The sequence below is a fragment of the Triticum aestivum genome, chromosome 1B (genome assembly GCF_018294505.1).
Source record: "Triticum aestivum cultivar Chinese Spring chromosome 1B, IWGSC CS RefSeq v2.1, whole genome shotgun sequence".
Lineage (NCBI taxonomy): Eukaryota > Viridiplantae > Streptophyta > Magnoliopsida > Poales > Poaceae > Triticum > Triticum aestivum.
Window position 1 is genome coordinate 647551775 of NC_057795.1, and position 23579 is coordinate 647575353.

General features: G+C 47.0%; 2 protein-coding genes across 2 annotated transcripts; one reads left to right on the forward strand and one right to left on the reverse strand.

Moving 5' to 3' along the window:
- The first annotated feature begins 6344 nt into the window (after positions 1-6344).
- Positions 6345-8805, forward strand: LOC123145094 (MACPF domain-containing protein NSL1). The gene is made up of 2 exons (XM_044564415.1): positions 6345-7662; positions 7752-8805. Exons 1-2 carry the CDS (start codon positions 6678-6680, stop codon positions 8636-8638), a joined length of 1872 nt encoding a protein of 623 aa, XP_044420350.1. The 5' UTR covers positions 6345-6677; the 3' UTR covers positions 8639-8805.
- On the reverse strand, positions 8779-15966 carry LOC123145103 (uncharacterized). Its single transcript, XM_044564427.1, has 17 exons — positions 15585-15966; positions 14878-14941; positions 14539-14647; positions 14267-14329; positions 13472-13572; positions 13307-13373; positions 13148-13216; positions 12701-12862; positions 11478-11551; positions 11287-11384; positions 10497-10604; positions 10258-10355; positions 10033-10173; positions 9896-9943; positions 9647-9761; positions 9183-9280; positions 8779-9098 (listed from the first exon to the last, which is right to left on the reverse strand). The coding sequence occupies exons 1-17, from the start codon at positions 15661-15663 to the stop codon at positions 9006-9008; spliced, it is 1587 nt and encodes a 528-aa protein (XP_044420362.1). The 5' UTR covers positions 15664-15966; the 3' UTR covers positions 8779-9005.
- Between the last annotated feature and the right edge of the window lie 7613 nt (positions 15967-23579).

The following is a 23579-nucleotide window of genomic DNA, read 5'->3' on the forward strand; positions in this document are numbered from 1 at the left end:
ATCCTTATCCCTCCCAGACAGCTGGGACGCACCCGGTCGTAGCGTACGTAGCGTTGTCTGTCTTGTCACGAACGTTTACGTATATACTGGTTAATCGGTCGCTCTGCAACGATGAACTGTGGCCGAGTAAGTAGCGGCACATGTCATAGTAGAGCCCCCCACGTAGCAGGTCACATTGTCCCGTCTAAACCATGTACACGTACATACAGCCACACGCCAAAAAATACAACCACGTACGTACATATGAGCGGGGTCTCAAAACACGTACTCGCGCATATGGACGTCCAGGGCTCGTGTACATGGACAGGCAATGGACGGCAGCGACGTTGCCTGTTCATCTTCAGCTAACCGGCTGGGTCAGAACGGAGGAAACAGTGTCGTGTTCACCGGGAGACAAGTGACTGGGTCAGAACATGTCCTGTTCGTTAGGAGGCAACAGACTGGGCCGGAATGGGTGGTGTTCAACAACTGGCTTGGACGGAGCAGCCAGAGCGAGGTCTGGTGTACCGCAAAAAGGAGGAAAACGGCCTTGTGTTTGACCGCGTACGGTCGAAACGGGGTCCTGTTCGTCCGGAAGGGTCTGGCGTACCGCAAAACGAAGGAAATAGACTTGTGTTCGAGCTCCTACGATCGAAACGGGGTGCTATTGATCGGGAAGGGTGTGGTGTACCGCAAAGCAGAGGAAACAGACTTCTCTTCGACCTCCTACGGTCGAAACGGGGGTCCTGCTCATCTGGAAGGGTGTGGCGTACCGCAAAACGGGACTCCACGGGCTACTGTTCATCCACCGTCTACTGCCTCGCTCCAGCCTCCACGGGCTACTGTTCATCCACAGTCGACCTCCTCCAGCCTCCACCTGCGACTGTTCATCCACGGCGTCTCCCTTCTGCCTCCACCAGCTACTGTTCATCCACGGGCTCATGTTCATCCAGCCTCCACCGGCTACTGTTCAACTAGCCCTCCCCGGGCTACTGTTCATCCAGCCCTCCATGGGCTATTGTTCAACCAGCCCTCCACGGGATCCTGTTCATCCACCCCCAACCGGCTCAATCGAGATCCTGTTCATCCAGCGGCAACGGCCTCTACTACCACGGGATCCTGTTCATCCAACCGCCAACAATGCTCACTGTTCATCAAGAGGCAGCAGGTTCGATCGGCTTCAGTTAGCAGCAGTAGCGAAGGAATCGCTTGATCGGGTTCAGTTAACAGCCAAGGATCGATCGATCGCTCGGGTTCAGTAACACGTAGCCAGTGCAAGCGCTCGAGTTTAGTAAGCGAACGCCTCGCTCGGGTTCAGTCAGAGCCCAATGCTTCGCGCACACACGCGTGTATGTATACGAGAGAAAATGCACAAACCTCCATGCATCACTCGGCCCCGACCACTCACCGTAACCAGGACCTCCCAAAATTTTCCTCGCCCACGCTTCTACCATGATTTTTTTCCGTCATGGACGGCCCAAAGAATGTCATGCAGGTGCGTCTCCGGCCCGCCCAGGACGAAAAGCCCATTTTCTGTCATGATTTTTTGTCATAGAAGTAGGAGCCCACCACATCTATGATTATACCGGGTTTTGTCACAATTATAGTCATAGAAGTGTCATAAGCATGACAGGAAAAAAATTCGTTCGGCCCAAAATGTCACGGATGTGTATTTTTTTGTAGTGTATGTACTAGATAGCATCGACCAAGCACAGAGAAAGAAAGGTCACTTCTCTCTATATGTAGTAGCTAGCATCGACCAAGCACGGAGAAAGAGAGGTCACTTCTCTCTATATTTGTAGCTAGCATCGACTAAGCATGGAGAAAGAGAGGTCACTTATCTCTATATGTAGTAGCTAGCTAACACAATATGAAGCCCCTATAAACCCTCCAAAACCCCTAAACCCCTCCTTCCAGAAAACAAAAAAAACAGCACCCAGTAGCAGCTGACGCGTGGCTGCCTTTTAGTCCCTGTCGGTGTTACCAACCAGGGCTAAAGGTCCTCCTGCCTGGGCACCCCACAGCGGCCACGTGGAGCACCTTTAGTCCTAGTTCGTAAGCCAGTCAGGACTAAAAGTGGTGGGGATTAGTCCCGACTGTTTTGTCCCGGTTGAGGAACTGGGACAGGTGCCCTGTTTTCTATTAGTGAGGGCGCCTTCTCCTAAAGCGTCAAGGTCTACTAAACCAATTGCTACTGTTCTTCAGATATTTGTGGCGAGATGTTTGGGCATACATTTGGGCAGAAGGTCTATTTCATTACTTCTATAGATGATTTCTTTAGATATGGCTATGTTTACTTAATTAAGTATAAGTCAGAAGGTTTTGACATGTTCAAGGTATTTAAAGGTGAGGTAGAAAATCAGTTGAACAAAAAGATCAAGGTGCTTAGAACTGATCGTGGTGGTGAATACACATCTGGAATATTAGATGATTTTTGCAAGGAAAATGGAATTGTTCATCATTATACCTTTCCTTATACTCCTCAGCAAAACGGTGTAGCTGAAAGGAGGAATAGAACTTTAATGGACATGGTTAGGTCTATGATGGCATATTCTGATCTTTATCTTTTTGGGGTGAGGCTCTTCACACTATTGTTTATTTGCTTAATCATTCGCCTTCTAAATCTATTAGTTCTACTCCTTATGAATTATGGAAAGGGAGGAAACCTACATTGTTGAACTTAGCAGTGTGGGGATGCAATGCACAGATTAGAGTACCTAGTCAACTAAGAACAAAATTGGAACCTAAGAGTTTTCCAGGAATATTTATTGGATATGCTTCTGGTTCAAATGGCTATAGATTTTATGATCCAGAGAAGAAGAAGTTAATCAAAAGTAGAGACGCCGTTTTTCTAGATCAAGATACACCTCACCGTGCCAAACGTGCGAGAGTGGAATTATCGACAACCCTATTAGATACTAATGTTGAAACTGATTCTAACAATAAGGAAAACCAAATTGATGGCAACATAAATGTTGAGACTCCTATAACTAGGTTACCTAGGAGAAGTGGGAGGAATGTAGCAGCCCCGTCATACCTTGATGATTATTACGTATTTATGGGGGAAGTATACTCTAGAACTTAAAGTTTAGAGGAAGCACCAAAATCTTCTAAACATGCCATGTCTTGTTCAGAATCAAAGTTATGGATGGAAGCCATGCGTGAGGAACTAAACTCCATGGAAAAGAATAAAGTTTTGGAATTGGTTGATCTACCTAATGACCAAAAGGCAATTGGATCATGGATTTTTAAAAGAAAATTGAGTGCTTCTGGTAATGTTGAAAAATATAAAGCTAGGTTGGTTTCTAAAGGGTACACACAAAGGGAAGGTGTTGACTTTGTCGAAACTTTTTCCCCTGTAGCAAAATTTACTTCTATTCGTATTATTATTGCATTGACTGCTTATTTTGATCTGGAACTTCATCAAATGGATGTTAAAATTGCCTTCTTGAATGGTCATATGGAGGAAGAGATTTATATGTCTCAACCTGATGGTTTTGTTGAAAAGGAAAATCAGGGAAAAGTGTGTAAGCTAAATAGATCTATTTATGGTCTTAGGCAAGCTTCACGGCAATGGAATATCTTGTTTGATGATGCTATCACATCATATGGGTTTTCTATGATGGAGGGAGATCATTGCATTTATTTTAAAATAGTGGGAGGAAATTTTACACTCTTGTCACTGTATGTTGATGATATACTTATTGCTTCTAGTATTAAGGAAATGTTGATAGAAGTTAAAACTTGGTTACTTCTACATTTGAAATGAAAGATATGAGAAATGCTTCATGTGTTCCAGGAGTGGAAATACTTAGAGATTGGAATAAAGGAACTTTGCGTTTATCTCAAAGGAGTTGTCTAAAATCTGTTCTTAACAGTTTCTCTATGGAAAACTGCAAGCCTGCTTTAGTGCCCATGGCTGTAGGAATTAAACTCAGTGAGGGGATGTGTCCTAGCACTCTTGAGGAAAATAAGAGAATGGAGAAGACTCCATGTGCTTCTGCATTGGGATCTTTGATGTATGCCATGTTATTCACATGCCTTGATTTGTGCTATACTGTTCGAGTGTTGAGTAGATATCAAATGAATCCAGGAATTGGGCATTGGAATCAAATTAAACATGATCTTCATTATGTTCAAGAAACACTGGATTATTCACTCTGTTTTCACCAAAAGGATCTACACCTGCAGGGCTATACTGATGCTGATTGGCAGGGTGATCTGGACGACTGGAAGTCTACGTTTGGGTATCTATTTACATTAGCTGGTGGCGCTATATCTTGGAGTAGTAAGAAGCAAGATTCGGTGGTGTTATCTTCCATGGAGGCAGAGTATATTGCTACGCCCGAAGTTGTGAAGGAGGCGGTGTGATTGAAGGAATTTCTTTCGACTTTGAAGTTTGTTGAAAGTGCTAGCAAACCGGTGGTGGTGTATTGTGATAATCAGGTTGCAATAAAGGTTTCCAGATATCCCAAGTTCCACAACAAGATCAAACATATTGAGGGAAGGTATCACTATATACGTGATGTAATTAATAGACTTACGTCTGTCGCTTTAGAGTTTCTACCTAGTACTGATATGGTTCCCGATCCCTTGACTAAGTCACTTAGTCAGGTGGTGTTTGGTAAGCATGTTCAGGCTGTGGGTTTACAAATTGAATGGTCGTTTTGGACAAGTGGGAGATGTTGGGATAATGTGTCCTGCAACTATATTCAAACACTTACTATCATTAATATTAGTAATACCTCATATGGAATTATACATGTGTTTTGTGCATGGAATTACTCTTGTTGGAATGTACTCCCTCCGTCCCAAAATTCTTGTCTCTAGATTTATCTAGATACGGATATATCTAACACTAAAACGTGAATAGATACATCGGTATGTTGACAAATCTAAGACAAGAATTTTGAGACGGAGGGAGTACTTAAGTGTTGCATGCTTAAGGAAACCGGTCAATTATCGGTGGAATACAATATGCTTTATATATTGGAAAGACTATCCAGGTACGCTGATAATTGAAGATGCTAGATCATGTAATTAGATTAGACCCTAATGTTGATCTACATAATTAGAAGAATTTATACTTTATTACGTTTCTCACAAACGCGTGCTTCAAGAACTCGACGGATAGGATCCGCTAACAACAAATTATATCGTGGTTGGTAGTTTGATCTGAACTCTATCCAGAAACTAGTTTAAAGACTAGGAATCTTATAACTGTATAAGAGCCGGACTCTTTGGAAACGCAGTATAAGAAGGTCTCTATCCCCTAGACTCGGATATGCAATTGTGAACGGTACCACATAGCGCAGGCAAGGAGGGTTACGCCCCGTCAAAGATGCAGGAGTACCGATGTTTCCATAAGAGCCAGACGACGAGGGTGACCAATGAAGCGACGCCCTTGCGTAGGCACTCCGGGTCCGGGGAGACCTGCTGGGTGGTGTGCCACCAGCTGGAGATCACCGTATCGACCGTAGGTGCCATGACAGGCAGTACCGCAGTAGGCACCAGCTCAAGGTTTCATGCGAGATAGTGCGGGAGAAAACGCAGCCCACGAGTAAATGATGGATCATTTCGAATTCCAAGTCTAAGTCTACTGGGATTTAGCAAAAAAATGATGGTCCCTCTTAACCAGCGAATATCAGATCGAAAGCATGACAATTGTGCACGATTTGCATGACAATTTATGTTGGCCAAGGATAGCAAATTTAGTTGGCAAGCATAACAAACTCGTCTCAGATTATTTTTCTGCGAGGATTTATCATGCTTGCAAAGTAAAATTGCGAGACGATATGAATTACCAAAAATCATTCGATTTGCCATCCCCCAGCGAGCATTATAATTCAGGTAATGTGAGTTATTCATATTTTACTGTTTTGATTGCTCATTCAAAATCCAAGGGAAAACCTCAACTTCCTAAATTGTGGCCGACCGAGACCAGGCAAGGCCGAAGAAAGAATATTAGGAGTAGAGCAAAGGGAGGAAGCAAACGAAAGTGATGTTCTAATCCTAAGCTCATACGAGCTCGGTTGAACAGTAAAATCAAGAAAAAAAATCATTTTTTGTCAAATGAAACATTGATAAATGATTTAATAGCTTACAAAATTTCAACACCAGATGACATCGGTGAAAAATCTGGCAAAAAACAAAATCAATGACATTCATGAAACGTTGATTTTTTTTATTTATTTATTTTACTGTTCACCTGAGCTTACGAGCTCGGGATCAGAACACCGGAAGCAAACACGTTTAAGACTAGACTAGAAGACTTGGATTCTTGCATCCGGTGACCGGTGAAGCATGACGGTGTTGATTGATTTTCTACTCGCGTCTGTTGACCGGTGGTACCCCGCGCCGTCTCCCTCCCGGAAAGATCTTCATTCCTTCCGCGCCGAAAACGACGGCGAGCCACCCCGAGACCGCGTCAGCCCGCTGCCCCCCACCCGCACGTCACTCCGCCCAAGCGTCCCGGCCGGCGCCTTGACTCCACGCCCGCCGTCGCCATCGCCCCCGCAGCTGTTGCTCGCTCGCTCCCACTCCCACACAAGAACGACACGACGACCGCCCTGCCCAGACACCGACGCCACGGTCTCTCTCTCCCTCCTCTCTGACCCCTTCTCCTCTCCGCACCGGCTTATAATGCGCGCTCGGTGGAGCCGAGGAGCTTAACTGGCTTCTGGCGGAGTGGAGCGGGGATGATGATGGACCTGGGCGCCGCGCGCGCGACGCCGCCGTCGGCGCAGGAGGCGGCCGAGGCCGCCGTGCGCGCGGTCGGCTGCGGCTACGACCTCGCCGACGACCTGCGCCTCTTCCGCGCCAAGGACCGGCTGCTCGACCTCGGCGGCGGGGGCGCGGGCGGCGAGCGGGACCTGTGCCTGCCGGGCGGGGCCGTGGTGGCCGGCGCGCCCGCGGGGGTCGTCGCCGACAAGGGCGAGCGCGCGCGGTTCCGCTCCGACGTGCTGTCCTTCGCGCAGATGGCGGAGCACGTGAACCAGTCGCTGTCGCTCACGGGCAAGATCCCCTCGGGCCCCTTCAACGCCATGTTCGACTACCGCGGCTGCTGGCACCGGGACGCCGCCGCCACGCGCAGCCTCTGCTTCGACGCCCGCCTCGTCGAGCTCTACGCCGTCGAGGCCCCCCGCGGCGCGCGCCTCGCCCTCCGCGGCCACGTCGCCCGCGACGTCCCGACCTCCTGGGACCCCCCGGCGCTCGCCGCCTTCATCGACACGCACGGCACCCACGTCGTCGTCGGGGTCCGGATGGGGGGCAAGGACGTCGTCTGCGTCAAGCAGCTCAGGGGCTCCGCCCTCGAGCCGCGCGACGTGCAGGCCCGCCTCAAGAAGCTCGCCGACGCCACCTTCTCCCAGTCCCAGTCGCAGGACCGACGGCAGAGCTCCGCCGGCGCCAAGGGCCGCGGGTCGTCGTCGCGGAGACCTCCCGGCCCCGGCTCCGCTGCCTGGCGCGCCTTCAGGTCGCCGGTCATCCACAACAAGGACGATGTCGTCGGCATCCACGTCAGGCGAGGCGGCGTCGACGACGGGCAGGGCCACGACGAGTGGCTCGCCACCGTCGCCGCCTCGCCGGACGTCATCTCCATGGCCTTCGTGCCCATCACCTCCCTGCTCACCGGCGTCCCCGGCCGCGGCTTCCTCAACCACGCCGTCAATCTCTACCTCAGATGTACGATAATATCTTCTCAACTCAACCCGTGTCTGTGTGTCTGACTCTGACCATCTAACCATTAATTTGTTTGGCTGTGGGATCATCAGACAAGCCGCCCATAGAGGAGCTGGAGCAGTTCCTGGAGTTCCAGGTGCCGCGGCAGTGGGCGCCGGAGTTCGGCGAGCTGCCGCTGGCTCTCGGCCCGCAGAGGAAGAAGAAGAAGGACAGCCTGCCGTCGCTCCAGTTCACGCTCATGGGGCCCAAGCTCCGGGTCAACACGGCCAAGGTGGACTCCGGGGGGCGGCCGGTGACGGGCATCCGGCTGTTCCTGGAGGGCAAGAAGAACAGCCGGCTGGGCGTGCACCTGCAGCACCTGTCGGCGACGCCGCGCGCGGTCCCCATCGTCGTCGGCGAGGCGGTCACCACCGCCGCCGGGTACGCCGTGAACGAGCGCGCCTACTTCGAGCCCGTGAGGTCGTCGCTGCTGACGCACGCGTGCACGGCGCCGGTGCAGCACGCCGGCGCGCGCATCGACGACTGCGCGGCCGTGGTGACCGCGGCCTGGCTGGAGGTGCGCGAGGCGTGCCTCAAGAAGGTGCTGTTCCTACGTCTCGGCTTCTCCGGCGTGGCGCGGACCAAGATACGGCGGTCGGAGTGGGACGGCCCGCTGGCCACGACCCGCAAGTCGGGCTCGCTGTCGGCGATGCTCAGCGCGGCGCTGTCGGGCACCGCCGCCGCCGTGCCGCCGCAGGGGGAGCCGATGGAGGGGAAGGTGGAGGTGAACTCGGCCGTGTTCCCCAAGGGCCCGCCGGTGCCGCTGCCCGTGCAGAAGATGGCGAAGTACATCGACACGACGGAGGTGACGAGGGGCCCCGACGACCTGCCGGGGTACTGGGTGGTCACCGGCGCCAAGCTCTGCGTGGAAGGCGGCAAGGTGGCGCTCAAGGCCAAGTACTCGCTGCTCATCTCGGCGCCGGAGGACGACGAGGTTTGAATCAGCTGTGCATATCGTGTACAGACTACAGAGTGCGCACACACATCAAGAGGTGGTACAGACTGTAGATTAGAGAGTGCTTGTCAATTCTTGTAAATCAGGACCAGTTAGCTGTGAGATGTTGAAATTTGTCAAAAATAGAAAATAGAAACTACACATTTTAAGCATATTGCCTTGCTGAAGATGGAATGGCATGAAGCAGCATCCACCGATTTTGTATCACAAAACCCGACAGAACTGAAGCTCTGATATCATCATCATCCTCGTCACACAAGTTCAGGTAAGAACATACACAGTTGCATCTAATGTACATGCATAAAGCACAGAGGGTGCTCGGGTTCTCGGCCGAAGAGCTCGAAAGGCCACCTTAAAACCTCTCCATGGTACCGACCACCGGCTGTGCCTCCACACGCGGCCTCTTCTCGGAAAGATAGGGACCCCTTCTGACCGCCTCATTCAGCTGCACCAAGAGGCATTTGTTTCCTCGGTCAACAGTCGCGCTTCAAACGACGAGAACCAGCGGATACAAGAACCGGGGACATACCTTTCCAATGAGTTCAGAAAGGCTCGGTTCATGAAGAAGGTGCGACGATGACAAGGCCTTGTTGATTGCCACACAGCAAGCGTACCGTGCCTCCATGCCTATGATAGTATAACGAACCAATGTCATCATCAGAACAGTTGGTTCAGTAAACAGAATATTGCATAGTTCATGACTGGATTAGCAACAAAGAACAGCTCCACCGTATTGCCAAGAGCCAATGATGCTACGAGATCAGAAGGCAGTTAGACATTTGGATCGAGGGAAGTTAAGCGGGCACATTATGTGTAAGCATTATGTCACCGACAACGAACTCCAAATCAGTTATGATAGATGGTATTCAAATGCTAAAAGGAACATTGCAGCAGTGAAAACATCTTCTTTGAAGTGACAGATGTATGCTTTTATAAGGAATGACATGCCCATACTTACTGCATTTAGTGGTAGAAGTACTACTAAGTCCTTACCAAGTTTTGTTGTCTCCATTTTTGGATCCGTAACAATTCCGATTATCTCTGGCTTTGAGCAAACTTCCCTTAGGCACCATTCTCGGACAACCAGTCCTGACAGTACTCTATAACCCTGCAAACATTCAATGCGATGCAATCAGTATAATGAGTATAGTCAATGTGATCACTCAAACAAGACATAACTCAGCAACAGATGAAAAGAATATATCAGCAACAAGTAGACTTTAACAAGCAAGAATTGCTTACAGCAATCCGAACGTCTGGATCTTGTTGTAGAATTGATAGAAGAAGAGCCTGCCAAAAAGTTAAAAGAAAATCGCTATAAAGGCTAATTATAACATTAAGTGAGAAAGATAAAACTAGAGAAATTGTGTTGCTCTAACTGAAGGAGTTAATTTTGGACTGTTTGATGCGGCGCTGTAGACTAAGCGCTTCAGGCACTCTTCTGCTTGATGATCATCCAGTTTCATCTGGTCTTCTTGTCGATCAACACCACATATGCTTCCAAAGGCATGTAAAGCGGCCTGAAAGTTTCACAGCGTTCTTAAGAGGAATAGTTTCTGGAGACTTTTCCAATGACTAACAGGGTTAGTAGTAGACAAACTTACCAGCTGTTTACCCCTGCCCTGCCTATCAAAGGACATTTCTACCACATGTCTGGCAATATTTGGTGGATCAGAGAGCAACAAGCATGCTCCTTGAGTTGCTATTTCACCAACGGAGCCAGAGAAACAAAGAGTAAGTCAGATAGTGAAATGAAGTATTATGGTTAATGAGACCACTCCCAAACAGATGCAGGTTTCAGTACAACAGAAAGTTATAAGAAAGAAATCGAAACATAACTTACTTGTACCAATTAGTCCTAAGGTCTCCAATGCGCTCTCAATTTCATCAGTATTTTGACCTTCCTCCGTCCTCAATATTTTGTCTATGGCCAAGAGCAGATTTGTAACACCTAACATGGAGAAATCTTGATTAACATATCAATCTAGTACCCTTGTTTTTACAGAATCCCACCAAAGATACCCTCACGCTAACTATACCTAGATGCATATAAATGTTCTGTTTTAAGGTCCCAGCAACAACCCAACAAATGGGTTATCAGTATTTATCAGAATTTAGCATAAAAGTTGAGTTCCCAATCATTTTTTTAATGAAGAAGCTGTTCTTGAATTATTAATGTAGGAATACACTTCCATCTAGCAGAGAATGCTATGCAGAGAGAAAATGTAGAGGAGAACGTGCTAGAAATCAGAATTTAGCATAGAAGCTGTGTTCAAAATCATGTTTTTCTTTGGTTAAGGGGCTGTTTTTGAATTATTAATGTCGGAATACACTTCCATTTAGCAGAGAATGATACGCAGAGAGGAGAACGCACTAGAAATCAGAATAGCATAGAAGCTATGTTCAGAATCAAGTTTTTTCTAGTGAAGGGGCTGTTCTTGAATTATTAAAGTAGCAACACATTTCCCTTTAGCAGAGTACGATAGGAAGAACCGAAGTGTAGAGGAGAACACACTGTAGAACATATAATGATCAATAATGCACACAATTAAAAAGATCAACAATATAAGTGAAAATATTTAGCAGGGCCGATAGACTGAAGGTGTAGTAGCTGCAAGACAAATCATGCTTACAAGATTTTTCTATAGTCATAAAAGCATCAGCTGAAGAAAGAAGCCTCCCACTGATCAATGATGCCCTTGACCGTACAATAGAATCAGCTGAGGGATCGCTACACAAGGACCAAAGATAAACAACATAAATTGGCTGAAAAACACAAAAGGAAAAGCACAAATATGGACTTATGGAGGCAAGAGCTGAGTACTTTATCACATCAGTTATGTGTTGAAGCAAACTGGTCTTTAACAAGAACATATTGCTGTGAGGGTGCTCCGCAAGCTGCAAAACAAGTAAAGACATAATTAGCTAAAATGTAGAGTTTATCTCAGAAATTCTATGATCTTGCATTCTTAGATCTCTATGATCAACAATTACATAACAAAAACTTTGTGATCATTATGTATTTAATGCCATTTGATAAGTAATGAAATTCGTTTACATAGCATGAGATGAACAACAAATACTAGTGTGAGTTGAGGCAAATGAAGAGACAAAGAAAAAAGCGCAAAATATTTGGTTTCAAAGGTATAATATAATAAAAAGATCTCCCAACAAACATAGATGGCTGAGGCTGATTGTGGACTCAGGGTCAGTTTGGTTTGCATCCACACCATATATGCCTGGCCTGGATAGTGCCTGGAGTTGGCCTCGTAGTTGTTTGGTTTCTGCCTGGGAGAGAAAATACTTGCCTGGCCTGGTTATGTGATTAGCCTGGTGAAAATAAAAAAATAAAAGAAAATGCCCAGGCAGAGTGATTAGCCTGGTCCAGGCGTCCGGTTTCGTTCACCTGGACGGGTCGCAGCCTTGCCTGGCACTAATAAAGGACACAAGAGGTACAATCCACTGTTTAAAAAAGGTTTTCTAATCACAAAAGGACAAAGCAGCAGGCTCGGGTAGAAACCAAACACGTCCCTGTGTGGCTAGCCTGGGCAGGCAGAAGACTTCAACTTTCCAGGCCCATGCCAGGCACCAAAAAATTTCAGGCAGGGATCCCAGGGTGCAAACCAAACTGACCCTCAAAGTGGCACAAAGTTAGACCGCCTCCATTTGAAGAAATTGCACAATCTTCGAAAATCCCTCCTAACAAACATAGATTGAAGAGGCTTTTGATAGTGGACTTGAAGTGGCAAAGAATTACTGCCTTTACCTGTAGTAGCTGGTTTGTCAAGCTTGGCTTGTTTAGGGTTTCTTTCTATTTTCCTTCTCTTAATTATGTTTTGTTTAGGGTTTCTCTCTTATTTTCCTTCTCTTGATTATGTTCTGTTTTTGTCTTAATCAATATAATTATGCAGCAGAAATGGAGAATCCACCCCATTCTTACAGAAACCAGGCTAACAGATAAATGCATCCTTCTCTCAGGAAAAGATGGATGCAGGTGATAACAAGGGAAACCTGAGAAGGCAATCCAAGTAAGACATATAGTATTACCTCATAGAGGACCTCTAGTGCACTCAGGGTCTTGAGCATATCTTTTCTATCTTTTATCTCATCCTCAAATAAGCTGAGAAGGTTTGAGTCACGAATTGCAGTAGCAGTACAACTTGATGCAGCAAAGAGCTTAGCTATCAAAGATAGAATGCGAATCCGTGCCTGCAAAGAAGAGGAACATGAACAACACCTTGAGCAGGTTTAACAGAACCATACTCATAGCATCTAGTACAACATAAATAACAATTCCTCTGTATCACACTAGATAGTTATTTTGCATCTCAACGCGTGTAAGTAATCTGCCAGTATTAGCAAAACAGCTCTGTGATCAACTACTTTAGACATTACTAAATGTAGGCTTCTACTTGTAGCCTGCCATTGCCTAGGAGTTCATGCATCAATTGTTTCCCAAATTGACCTAATAACAGTGGCTTTTGGATACCATACCATTGAGGATGACTGGGCTGCCACTTTGTTGAGTTGCAATCCTTGACCATCTGGTGGAAATATGATATCCTGAAAGCAAAAGCAAAAACAAAAATATTAGCATCTGCTACCCATATTAAGAGGGGCTCAACATTTATGGAAAAAGAATATAATACTCACAGTCCCTGTAGGAATTTCTGCTAGACGCTTTATGGCATCCAAAACAATTGCTGAGATCTCTTCGTCTCTACAGAAAGAAAACATAATTAATAGTAAGTAAAATACAAGCATAATGCATGTCATGGGACATGACCTGTCAGATATAGTTTGTGATAATAAGGATACCCCTCAATCAAGCAGTTGATCAGAAGAGGGTACAGATTGTGCTGTACAAATGTGTCCACAGCAACAGCAATATCTCCAGCCTTGTCAAGAAGATGTACCACCTGGTATAGAACTTGAAAGTGAGGGTCTGGACTCTGGAGACATTGGCTGAGAAAGGGTTTGCAGAAGATATTCTTTGCAAGATGATGTTAAACCTAGTATGTGAATGGTTATTTTAGACAAATAAGAAGGATCATGCATGAAATGGGTTTGCAAGAGTTGGTACAGCACATCAGTGTTCTGTTTATACACAAATTTCACTCTGGTTGCTACCATATTAGAGAGAAGCCGGCAAAGGAGTTAAAAACCAACTTAAACTTATAACTTTTTTCTCAAACAGGCATTGAAATCTGTTTCATTTGTATTCAAGGAGAACACCACGAGGCACACAGTACATGGCCGAGACCAAAACCAACTACCTGCTGCTATACATATTTCAAAAAAAAAATACCTGCTGCTATACAAAAAGGCAAAAACAGAGCAAAAAAACAGACAAGTAAGCTAAATCAGGAGGCCAAGTGTGCTTAAAGAGTTAAACCTTGAAAGGTACACAGCTAACATTTCAACGTTGATTGGAATTGTGCTTTACACACTTACCATCTCAAGATAACAAATGCATGACATGAAATACTATTTCTGATTTCAAGAACCAAATGGTGCCAAATTTTCTAAATGCCCTAAATAATTACAGTAAACAAAGCAAGGAAACCACATCCACAGAAAGCATCTGCTAGAGAAATATAATCAGATACATACCGCTTTGCAGGCCAATTGTCTGATACTATTTGAGTTTGTGAGCAACCCAGCTTGGATAAATTCCTGAAAGAATCAATTGAAAATTCAACATTTAGATAATCAAACAAGCGCATAATAATACAGAAAAGAGCGTATGATACATCAACATGTTGATCATTTTGCAAGATACTTAATAGATCATAACTGCCCTGTTCAAGGCAAGAGGTTTAGGTGGCCATGTCTAAATAAATAAATAAGCCCCCGGAGAGGTAGAGACAGTAAGTTACACATACACCATAGCTCGGCAGAAGTGAAGCGCCATATCTGGACGAAAATACTTTGTCCAAGCACGCTGCAACAGTTTCAACCGTCTCAGGTACGTCTGCCTGGCTCTGCAATACACTAGAGGACCAAGAAGACGAATTAAAACGGCAATTCATCACAATGGTCCACATAAATGCCATTCAAAGCATACATTCTTCATGGCATCTGCAGAAAAGAAGAGATGCAACGGAACGACTAGAACAGGACAAGGCTGTAATGTGAGAGAGATGCAGCCTACAAACAAGCAAACATTGGTAGAGAAAATTACATGAACCTGAAACATTTAGAGGAGGGGGAACAAAACTCACCCTAGCAGCTTAGGCAGAGGGAACTGTTCCAGGAACTGCCTCACTGTGTCCTCACCATGCGTTCCTACAATGTAAAAGGCAGGGTGCGGTGATAGGTCAGCACCCAACAACAAATCAACTACCTGGTGTCTTTGTCGAAATGCCGAAGCTGAATTCACTACAATTTGGTGGGAGAAGGGATTAATCCCCAAGCCGAGGCTGAATTCACTACAATTTTGTGGAAGAAGGGACTAATCCCCAAGCCGAAGCTGAATTCACTACAATTTGGTGGGAGAAGTGATTAATCCCCAAGCCGAAGCTGAATTCACTACAATTTTGTGGGAGAAGGGACTAATCCCCTACGGTTACAACATCGGAGATGGGAAAATAAGCACACTCGCAGCTACGCTACCATTCCAACGAACGACAGTGTAATGTACTAACATATAAACCCAAGGCACTGAAGGAAGCAGTGAGGCTGTATCGGGACGCACGGTCCTCACTAAGACAGACGCAACCTAATCGTTGGACTTCAACCGTGGGGATCCCTCGAACCCTACCACTGAGATCGTACTTCCTCGCTCTCCCCGTCGCCAGAGGTAGGCAGGCAGGCGAGCAGAGGGGAGACCCCGCGCCTCGGCGAGGAGCGGCGCGGCGGAAATGACCCGAGCAGCCGGGGTCGATGCGGCGGGGAGAAGGTGCGATGGAAGGGGGAGGAAGGGGCGAACCTGGGTAGGAGGCGAAGTCGGCCGCCGCGCGGAGCAGGGCGTCCAGCTCGCCGGCATCCATCTCCGCCGCGGGATCCATCTGGTGGCGGTGGTGCTGCTGCTGCTTCTCGCCGCCCGCGGGCTCGCTCTGGGTTTTGGTTGGGGGATTTGGCTTGGCAACGAAGTTGAACGCCGCCGTACCAGCGCTGGACTGGAGAAGAGAAGTGATGTGTGCCGTGCCCGGGGTGCCTGCCCCGTGCGCGTGCCGCGTGCCCCGCCTTGTTGCGGGGCAGATGGGGCCCCGGCGCTGCCGACCTCGCTGAGACGGGTCTATCCGCAAACCGTGCGTGATCCCCGCCGTGCTCGTGCCCCGGCGGCGTGAGACTCAAGAGGCCTCCTTTCTCTGTTTGTGCTACACCAAAGAACAACTTCAACGCGCCCACCTAAACAGTCTGTGCGCGTGTCCATTTGACTCGAAACGGACGCAAAAATTGGTACAACGGACCCACACAAACGGGCCAACGTCTGTTTTTTGTTGGGGCGACCCAGCCAAAATTTGGGCCGCATTTGCTTCGGCGTGGACACAATTTCATTTGTTGGTGACGAGTACTTTTTTCACAATTTCATTTGTGAACCGGATGATTCTTCAGGAGATTGTGGTTGATACTTTGGTCACCTATGACCACGTTAGTAGGCAGAGGCCGATATTCAAGGTCTCGGTCCCAGGGCATACTGTTGAATCGCAACAAAGAGAGCAGCCACTGCCTACTCTGGCAGGACTACTTTGAGTCCCCTAACTCGCTCTTCAAACGCCACCTATTCCAGCGCCGAATTCGGATGGCTAGATATGTGTTCAACCGTATCCGGTAGGAGGCGATGGCGTACGAGAACTATTGCGAGTGCAAGGAGGATGTCCTGGGAAAAATTGGCTTCTCTTATCAGAAATGCACTGCAGCTATTCAGATGCTTTCATATGGTGTACCCGGTGATCTTATTGATGAGTATGTCCAAATGAGCAAGTCCACGTGTCTAGACTCCATGTACAAGTTCTGCAAGGATGTGGTAGCAGTGTTTGGCCTGGAAATACTTGAAGGGGCCAACTGTTGCAGATACAACCGATTGTTGGAGATCAATGCGAGTAGGGCCTTTTCCGGGGATGCTTGGTAGTATAGATTGTATGCATTGGGAGTGGAAGAACTACCCTTCTGCTTGGTAGGGGCAGTATATGGGCCATATCAAAGCTTGCACTATCATACTTGAGGCCGTGACTTCACAAGATATCTGGACTTGTCACTCTTTGTTTGGCATGGCCGGATCTCACAACGACATCAACGTGCTTCAATGCTCTCCGGTGTTTGCAAGGCTTACAGAAGGCAATTGCCCAGATGTCAATGTTGAGATCAGTTGCCACCACTACAACAAAGGATACTACCTAGTTGGTGGTATCTATTCTCAATGGACTACTGTTGTGAAGACAATCCCCAAGCCCAAGCACAAGAAAATGCCAGCAAGAATGTGGAGCGTGCCTTTGGTGTTCTTCAATGTCGACAGTCCTGCTAAAACATGGAGCACCAAGAAGTTGTGAGAGGTGATGATTGCTTGTGTGATCATGCACAACATAATTGTAGAGAACGAGCGTCCGGATTAAATCTATGGCCAAGGGTTTCAATTTTAGGGTGGACAATGTTGTGCCTGAACATTGAGGAGCGGCAACGTTTGCACAGTTCACCGAATTTCATCATCAAATGTGTGATTGAAAAACTCACATTCAACTGCAAGATGATTTGATTGAGCATATGTGGACTCTCGTTGGCAACCAGTAGATGTATCGGCTATTTTTCTTTCAAATGTATTTGAGACAATTTAAATTTTATTTGGCTTGTAAACTATGATATGTTTATTTGGTTGTGAAACTATGAGAATTTGTATTTTCTTTGAATTACGTGAACTTGATATGTTGCAAAAAGTGCTCACAAATGGCCGCAAGAACCAAAATGCGCTCGCGTGTTGGATGCACAACCGACCCAACCGCAGAAGGGGGCGGACACGTCGACCCAAACGGACAAAACACACATCCATTTGGGTTAATGCGTTGGAGTTGTCTTTCAGAGATGTTCATATAGGTAGGGTGTGCGTGTGTGTATTCATAAGGGTGAGTGTATGCGCATGCATATGAGCGCTTGCGTCTATAATGTGTTAAAAAAACCTGGCCATGGGTGGCAAGGCCCGACGCTCGGGGCAGGTTTGGCCTCACTTTGTTTCTCAAAAACTTATTTTTAATTTTAGTTAATCTATTCTATACTTGTTTTGACAAACTATCTATTTTATATCTATCTATAATCTATAATCTATAATCTATAACTACTAATAAAGTACATAACGCTTCTGCCCATCTGCTGCACCGTTTTGCAAAAAAAAAAAACCTCTACTCTTTCTTGAAATCAACTCGCAGTTCCGGTTTAGGTGATTCCAGATAAAACGTTTACTATTTGCGCAAAAACTCCGATCCTATAGTTTCCTCAAACCAACCTGCGGTCCAGGTTTAAGTGACTTCGGAAAAACTTTTTGTTGTTTGCGGAAAACACCCTGACATTTGGTTTAATTAACTTGCAGTTCATATCATATGTTTTTAAAAATAGTTATATCTTTTAAAGCGTAACTTCAATTTTAACATATTATATATGAAATTTAATTAAAAATATGTAGAATCTGAATATGATATTATTTTACTTGTTAACTATTTTTAAAATGTTATTTAGAGTGCAACCTTAATCAATAGTGCATGATCCACCTCTCTTTCGTATCAATGTAGATCCGAAAAAATGAATACCTCGGTAAAATTAGATTGGAGACGAAAGAAATTATCTATAACAATGCATGGACACGTCGGCAAAACCTCACACGGAAAAAAAGAAAGCATATTTCTCATCTTATGCAAAAAGAGAGAAAAGCCCTCTAGTAGAAAAACCCTCATTCGTCCTGGTTCGTGAGGGCTATTGGTCCCGGTTCCCGAACCGGGACTAAAGGGTCGTCACTAAAGTCCCGACTCTTTAGTCCCGGATCGCCCAGGAACCTGGACAGATGGGGACTCCACGTGGCCGCTGCCGCTTGCCCAGGTAGGGGGGCTTTTGCCCCGGTTGGTGCCACCAACCGGAACCAAAAGGCTTCCACGCGTCAACATTTCAGGCTTGGCTTTTTATTTTATTTTCTAAAGGGGGTGGGGTGGGGGGTTTTGTATGGTTAATTTACGGGGTTTCATATATTGTATTAGCTAGCTAATAGAGAGAAGTGTCCTTTCTTATCTCCGTGCTTGGTCGACGTTACGTATAGAGAGGACTCAACATGCTAGCTAGCTAGTAAGCAAATGAAGGAAACTATTAAGTATACAAAAGATCGTCATGAACATATACAGAAGTGATCGACCTCCCCTTCTCCGAGAGATTGGTCGAACAACAAGTTTTCATATATCTTACCGACGCTACTGGCTACATATATATAATGTGTAAGATCTCTTACAATACCCATATGAACTCAACTTCCACATGCATGGTGGTATTCTCCGGCTTCATTAATGACATGGTCAAAAAAGAATCCAGCCAATTCCTCTTGAATTGCTCACATGCAATCTTCTGGTAGGAGTTCATTCCGCATCTCCCACATCTAATTTGCATAAGGGGTCAATACATATATATGAATGAAACTCAACAGAAATGATGGTAATAAAATAAACTTGTGAATATTTTTGCTTACGCACTTCATATTGTCTTTTTGAGTAGCCCCGCCTATTCTTGACCGTCGCGTTGTAGATGAACTCGAAGACGTAATATCCACAGTAATCATTCCTGGCTTCCTGCCACAAGCACTTTACGAGAAATAGAGGTCAATCAAACTGATAATGAAGCATTATAAATGGCATTGATGATAGTAGTTAGAATCAACGGGAGATGCGCGGAACTAGCTAGCTAGTAGTACTTACTTTCGGGTATTTCCGTAGCAGATCCCGCGGCAATGAAGTAACTTGTGCGGTGAATACTTTCCAAACCCTGCGAGACAAAAAAACAATTACTTGATATCGTGAAATGAACAAAGTTGCTGATATGGTGCAATAATGATCGAATCAACTTACTTCTCGAGCATCTTAGACATGGTCGCATACTCCTTGAGATCTTTTCGTCTCGAGTTTAAGACGTTTACTAGTCCTTGCTCAAGCTTAATATCTAGGAGAATATAGTGAAAGCTGTGCATGCATGCATAACTCATCAATTACATTAATTACTATAACAGTAATAATTTAGGGAAACCGAATATGCACAAGATAGTAACACTCACTTGAAGTTGTAAGGAAAGACTATTGTATCTTTGTTTTGTTTTATTACCAAAGATCGTAGCAAGTTGTCCTCGGTTTCTTTGGCCTTACACTACTAGAAATACCACTACTAATGGCGCACCTAATATGACCATTAATGGCGCATCACTGGTGCGCCATTGATAGCACGCCATTAGTAATTTTTACTAATGGCGCACCACCTGGTGCGCCATTAGTATCTGGTATACTAATGGCGCACCACCTGGTGCGCCATTAGTATATGCGAGGGTGCGCCATTAGTATGCCTCCCAGGGGGTATGTATACCCAGGTGCTTTGGCATACTAATGGCGCACCACCTCTGGATGCGTCATTAGTAACCGCAGCATACTAATGGCGCACTACCCGGTGATGCGCCATTAGTATGCACTGTCATACTAATGGCGCACTGTCATGTGATGCGCCATTAGTATGAATATTAGGTTTTTTTTATTTTTTTATTTTCTGTTTTTTGCACAGGTTACAAAATGTATAATTTGACAAAATATAGACAGCACACATCAACAATAGATTCATCAAATACAATAGAAGATTAGTCTTTGAATACAATTCATCATATTAGTCTCCGAATACAATTCATCATATTAGTCTCCGAATTGAAAAGACCGAACAAAGATAGAACATTATATTACAAGTCTCGAGACCGCGAGTAGCGAGTTTATCTTCGCATTACAAGTCGATATCGATCATCTAAACTACCATCACATAGAAGAGAGCTGCGGTCATCACGATGAAACTCGTCTTCATCCGGTTCCTCCAACGCTCCCTCCCCTCTCCCGCTAGATAGCGGGCGTATCTAGATTCGGCCTCGGCCCTAGTGGTGTACCCTTTGTAACTGTTACCGCTGAATCGGTGAACCTGTCTCCGACACTCCTCCCAGTCATCGTAGACTCCGGGAACCTTACCCTTGTACACGACATACGTCGGCATCGCTATGCACTAGCCAAACGAAACGTTAGTACCAATTCACAGACAATACATAAGCAATATATAAGTATGCAACAGAACGATCGGAAGAGAAAAGCAAGACATTAATAGCATCGATTACATCTAAGTTGAACGACTCTCGAAACCAAAGAGACATACTACAAGTTCATTAAAGTTTAATTACAACATGAGCCAATCGATGTTTCAGAACTAGACAACTCGACTCAAGGGACCGGAGCGTGGATGAAGCCGCCGTCTATCGTGGGAGTCATGAAAGAACGGGCGTTGTCATCCTGCATTTGTAGCATTGTGTCGATGTCACTGTTGGACGGTTGATTTCTGAGGTAGAACTGCCCCGAGGTACGAAGGACATCTTGATGGATGATTTCCGCAAACTCCGACTGGATGCGAAAGAATTCTTGTCGGAGGTCCGCGTCCTGGATTGCCGACACGCTCGCGGCCCAATCTTGGAGTTTACTCGGTAGCAGAAGTTGATGATGGTCCCGTACGATCGCCCGCATGTGATGGATGGCGTAGTAGGCACCCTTCTGACCGCCAGGCGGCTGCTTGACGCAGCAGAACATCGTATTGTGGGAGAACACGTGCTTGCCGTACTTACGAATAGGCCTGGTGAAGGTGCCTCCAGATTTGGCGTAGCCGGGGAGAACATCATCAAGAACCTTCTTGACATTTGTGTAGTCTACGTTCGACTGACGGTCCGGGTCGAAATACGTGGCCATGGAATATTTGGGGCTTAGGAGGATGAGCGTGCAACGTGTGTCACTGCAGAAAACACGGAATGTTAAAAGAAAAACGATCGAAATGTAAGAATTCATATGTTACGGGCCGGTTGAGGGGAGGACTTACTCGGGAAAGTAAGGCACGAGGAAGTTATCCTTATCTTGGTTTGCCAGAATGACGCCTTCGAGGTAAGAACTCGCGACTTGCCGGTCCCCAGCGCTGCCCAAGATCTTGGCACGCATGTAGAAGGGGTCGACTATCACGATGTCCGGGGTCTTGTCGCGAATGATCCGCATCTCCATACTCAGCGAAAATAGCCGAACGAAGGTGTAGTGCAGCGGATGAAGGTTAAACATAGCAAAGATGTCATCAAACCGCAGGACGATCGTACCCCCGATGTCGCCATCCACAAAGCCCTTGCCCTCTGGCACCTTGGCCACGAAAACCGGGTATGCCACATCCTTCTCTCTGAGACGCCGCTTCTCCAAAGAAAGAACACTGTCGTGCAGACTCCGCATAGCACCGGTTGCAGCATTGAGCATATTTGGTGGTAGCATCGCCCTACCCGCCACATGCACCCTCCTCGAGATATCCTTAGGTGAAGGTGGCCCGTCCTGAGCACGGATCGTACTCGGTGCCGGCTGGCTCGCACCCTTCTTACTCTTTCTTTTGCGTGCCTTCTTCTTCTCCTGTAATGGGACCGAGTTTTGCTCACAGACCGCCTTCTTGAGTGTGTTGGGGCTGATAATATTTCGCACCTCGCCTATCTGAGGCTCGGTGAAGTCGGCAGCTGGAGGCGTCTCCTGAGAGCTGAACGCCAGACGGCGCCTGTTGCAACTTGGCTTCTCCGCGGTACGAGCTAGATCGCACACGTCTTTTGTTGGGTTTGGTTCTTGAGAAGGAGGCCCCATGAAGTCGCCATCGTACCCATGCTCGGCAAAGTACTGATCGACGTTGCCAAATGTATCATAGTCGTCGTCGTCGTCATTCTAATCCTGTGCCATATGCATGTTTGGATCCAGTGGCATAGGGATGTCCGGCACCGTTACGGCGGTCTTGCCATGGGGCCGACTTGGCGCCGGCACGACTGGCGGTGTTGTCTTTGGGGTGGTGTCCCCCGCCCCCAAACGAATCTGGCTCTTTGGCCAAAGCAGGGGCCAGCTCAGGCAGGCGCTGAGGGTCATCACGTCATCATCGTCGGCCCCGACGGGTCGATTCGGAGGTAACAAGTCGTCGCAGCCTGGCAGCACCCGAACCAGTTGAACCCTAAACAAGTTGGGTGGCATCTGGGTACCGTGGAACAAGGGGTTGCCCGGTTGAACGATTTTGCCCTTGGCGACATCGACCAACTTGTTGTTCACGAAGTGGAGGAGAGTGCACAGAACGTCGGCGGCGCCCTGCGAAAACATGTAGGGCGTCAGGGATGCCCAGTCAAAGGCAAGGAGATGAAGTCCTCGGCCGAGAGAGGCTTAATTAGTTACCGTGATGATGGCGTCGAGCTCGGCTAATGTAGAGGCACCGCCAACGGCGGGCGTGCAGTTGACGGAGGGGCCGCTTGCTGCAGAGGTGCCGGCCGGCGTACACCCGGGTGCATTAAGCTCCCGTGCCGGCGTCGGAGACACCAATGCCGCCTCCGCCGGAGGCACCAATGGCCCCGCCATCGCATTATGCGAGTTGCTGGCCGTGAAGCTAGGAATCGGGGGCGGCCCCTGTTGGCCGCCCGCAATCCACGCACTCAACCCCGAGATCAAGGTAGGCACAAGGGCGGTGATCGTCGCTCCGAGTCGTTGTTCCACTTGCTCTTGGACAATCTCCGGAATCCGCGCCACCTGTGCCTTGAGTTCTTGAACCTCTCGCGCCTGGCTTTCCGAGCTGGTCTTTTTCTCCTTCCGCACACCAGCGGTATAGTATGACCCCCATTTTGTCGACAAGCCTTTGCCGGCCACACGACCAGCTGACGTCGGCTTACTGAGCTTATCCTTGT

What these genes read in the sequence shown, in the direction of transcription:
- LOC123145094 (XM_044564415.1), top strand. Translation starts at nt 6,678, where the DNA reads ATGATGATGGACCTGGGCGCCGCGCGCGCGACGCCGCCGTCGGCGCAG. An exon ending in CGTCAATCTCTACCTCAGAT is followed by an intron (nt 7,663 to 7,751) that starts GTACGATAATAT and finishes TGGGATCATCAG; the next exon opens with ACAAGCCGCCCATAGAGGAG.
- LOC123145103 (XM_044564427.1), bottom strand. Translation starts at nt 15,663, where the DNA reads ATGGATCCCGCGGCGGAGATGGATGCCGGCGAGCTGGACGCCCTGCTC. An exon ending in CACATAACTGATGTGATAAA is followed by an intron (nt 11,385 to 11,477) that starts GTACTCAGCTCT and finishes GTCCTTGTGTAG; the next exon opens with CGATCCCTCAGCTGATTCTA. An exon ending in ATCCAGACGTTCGGATTGCT is followed by an intron (nt 9,762 to 9,895) that starts GTAAGCAATTCT and finishes GAATGTTTGCAG; the next exon opens with GGTTATAGAGTACTGTCAGG.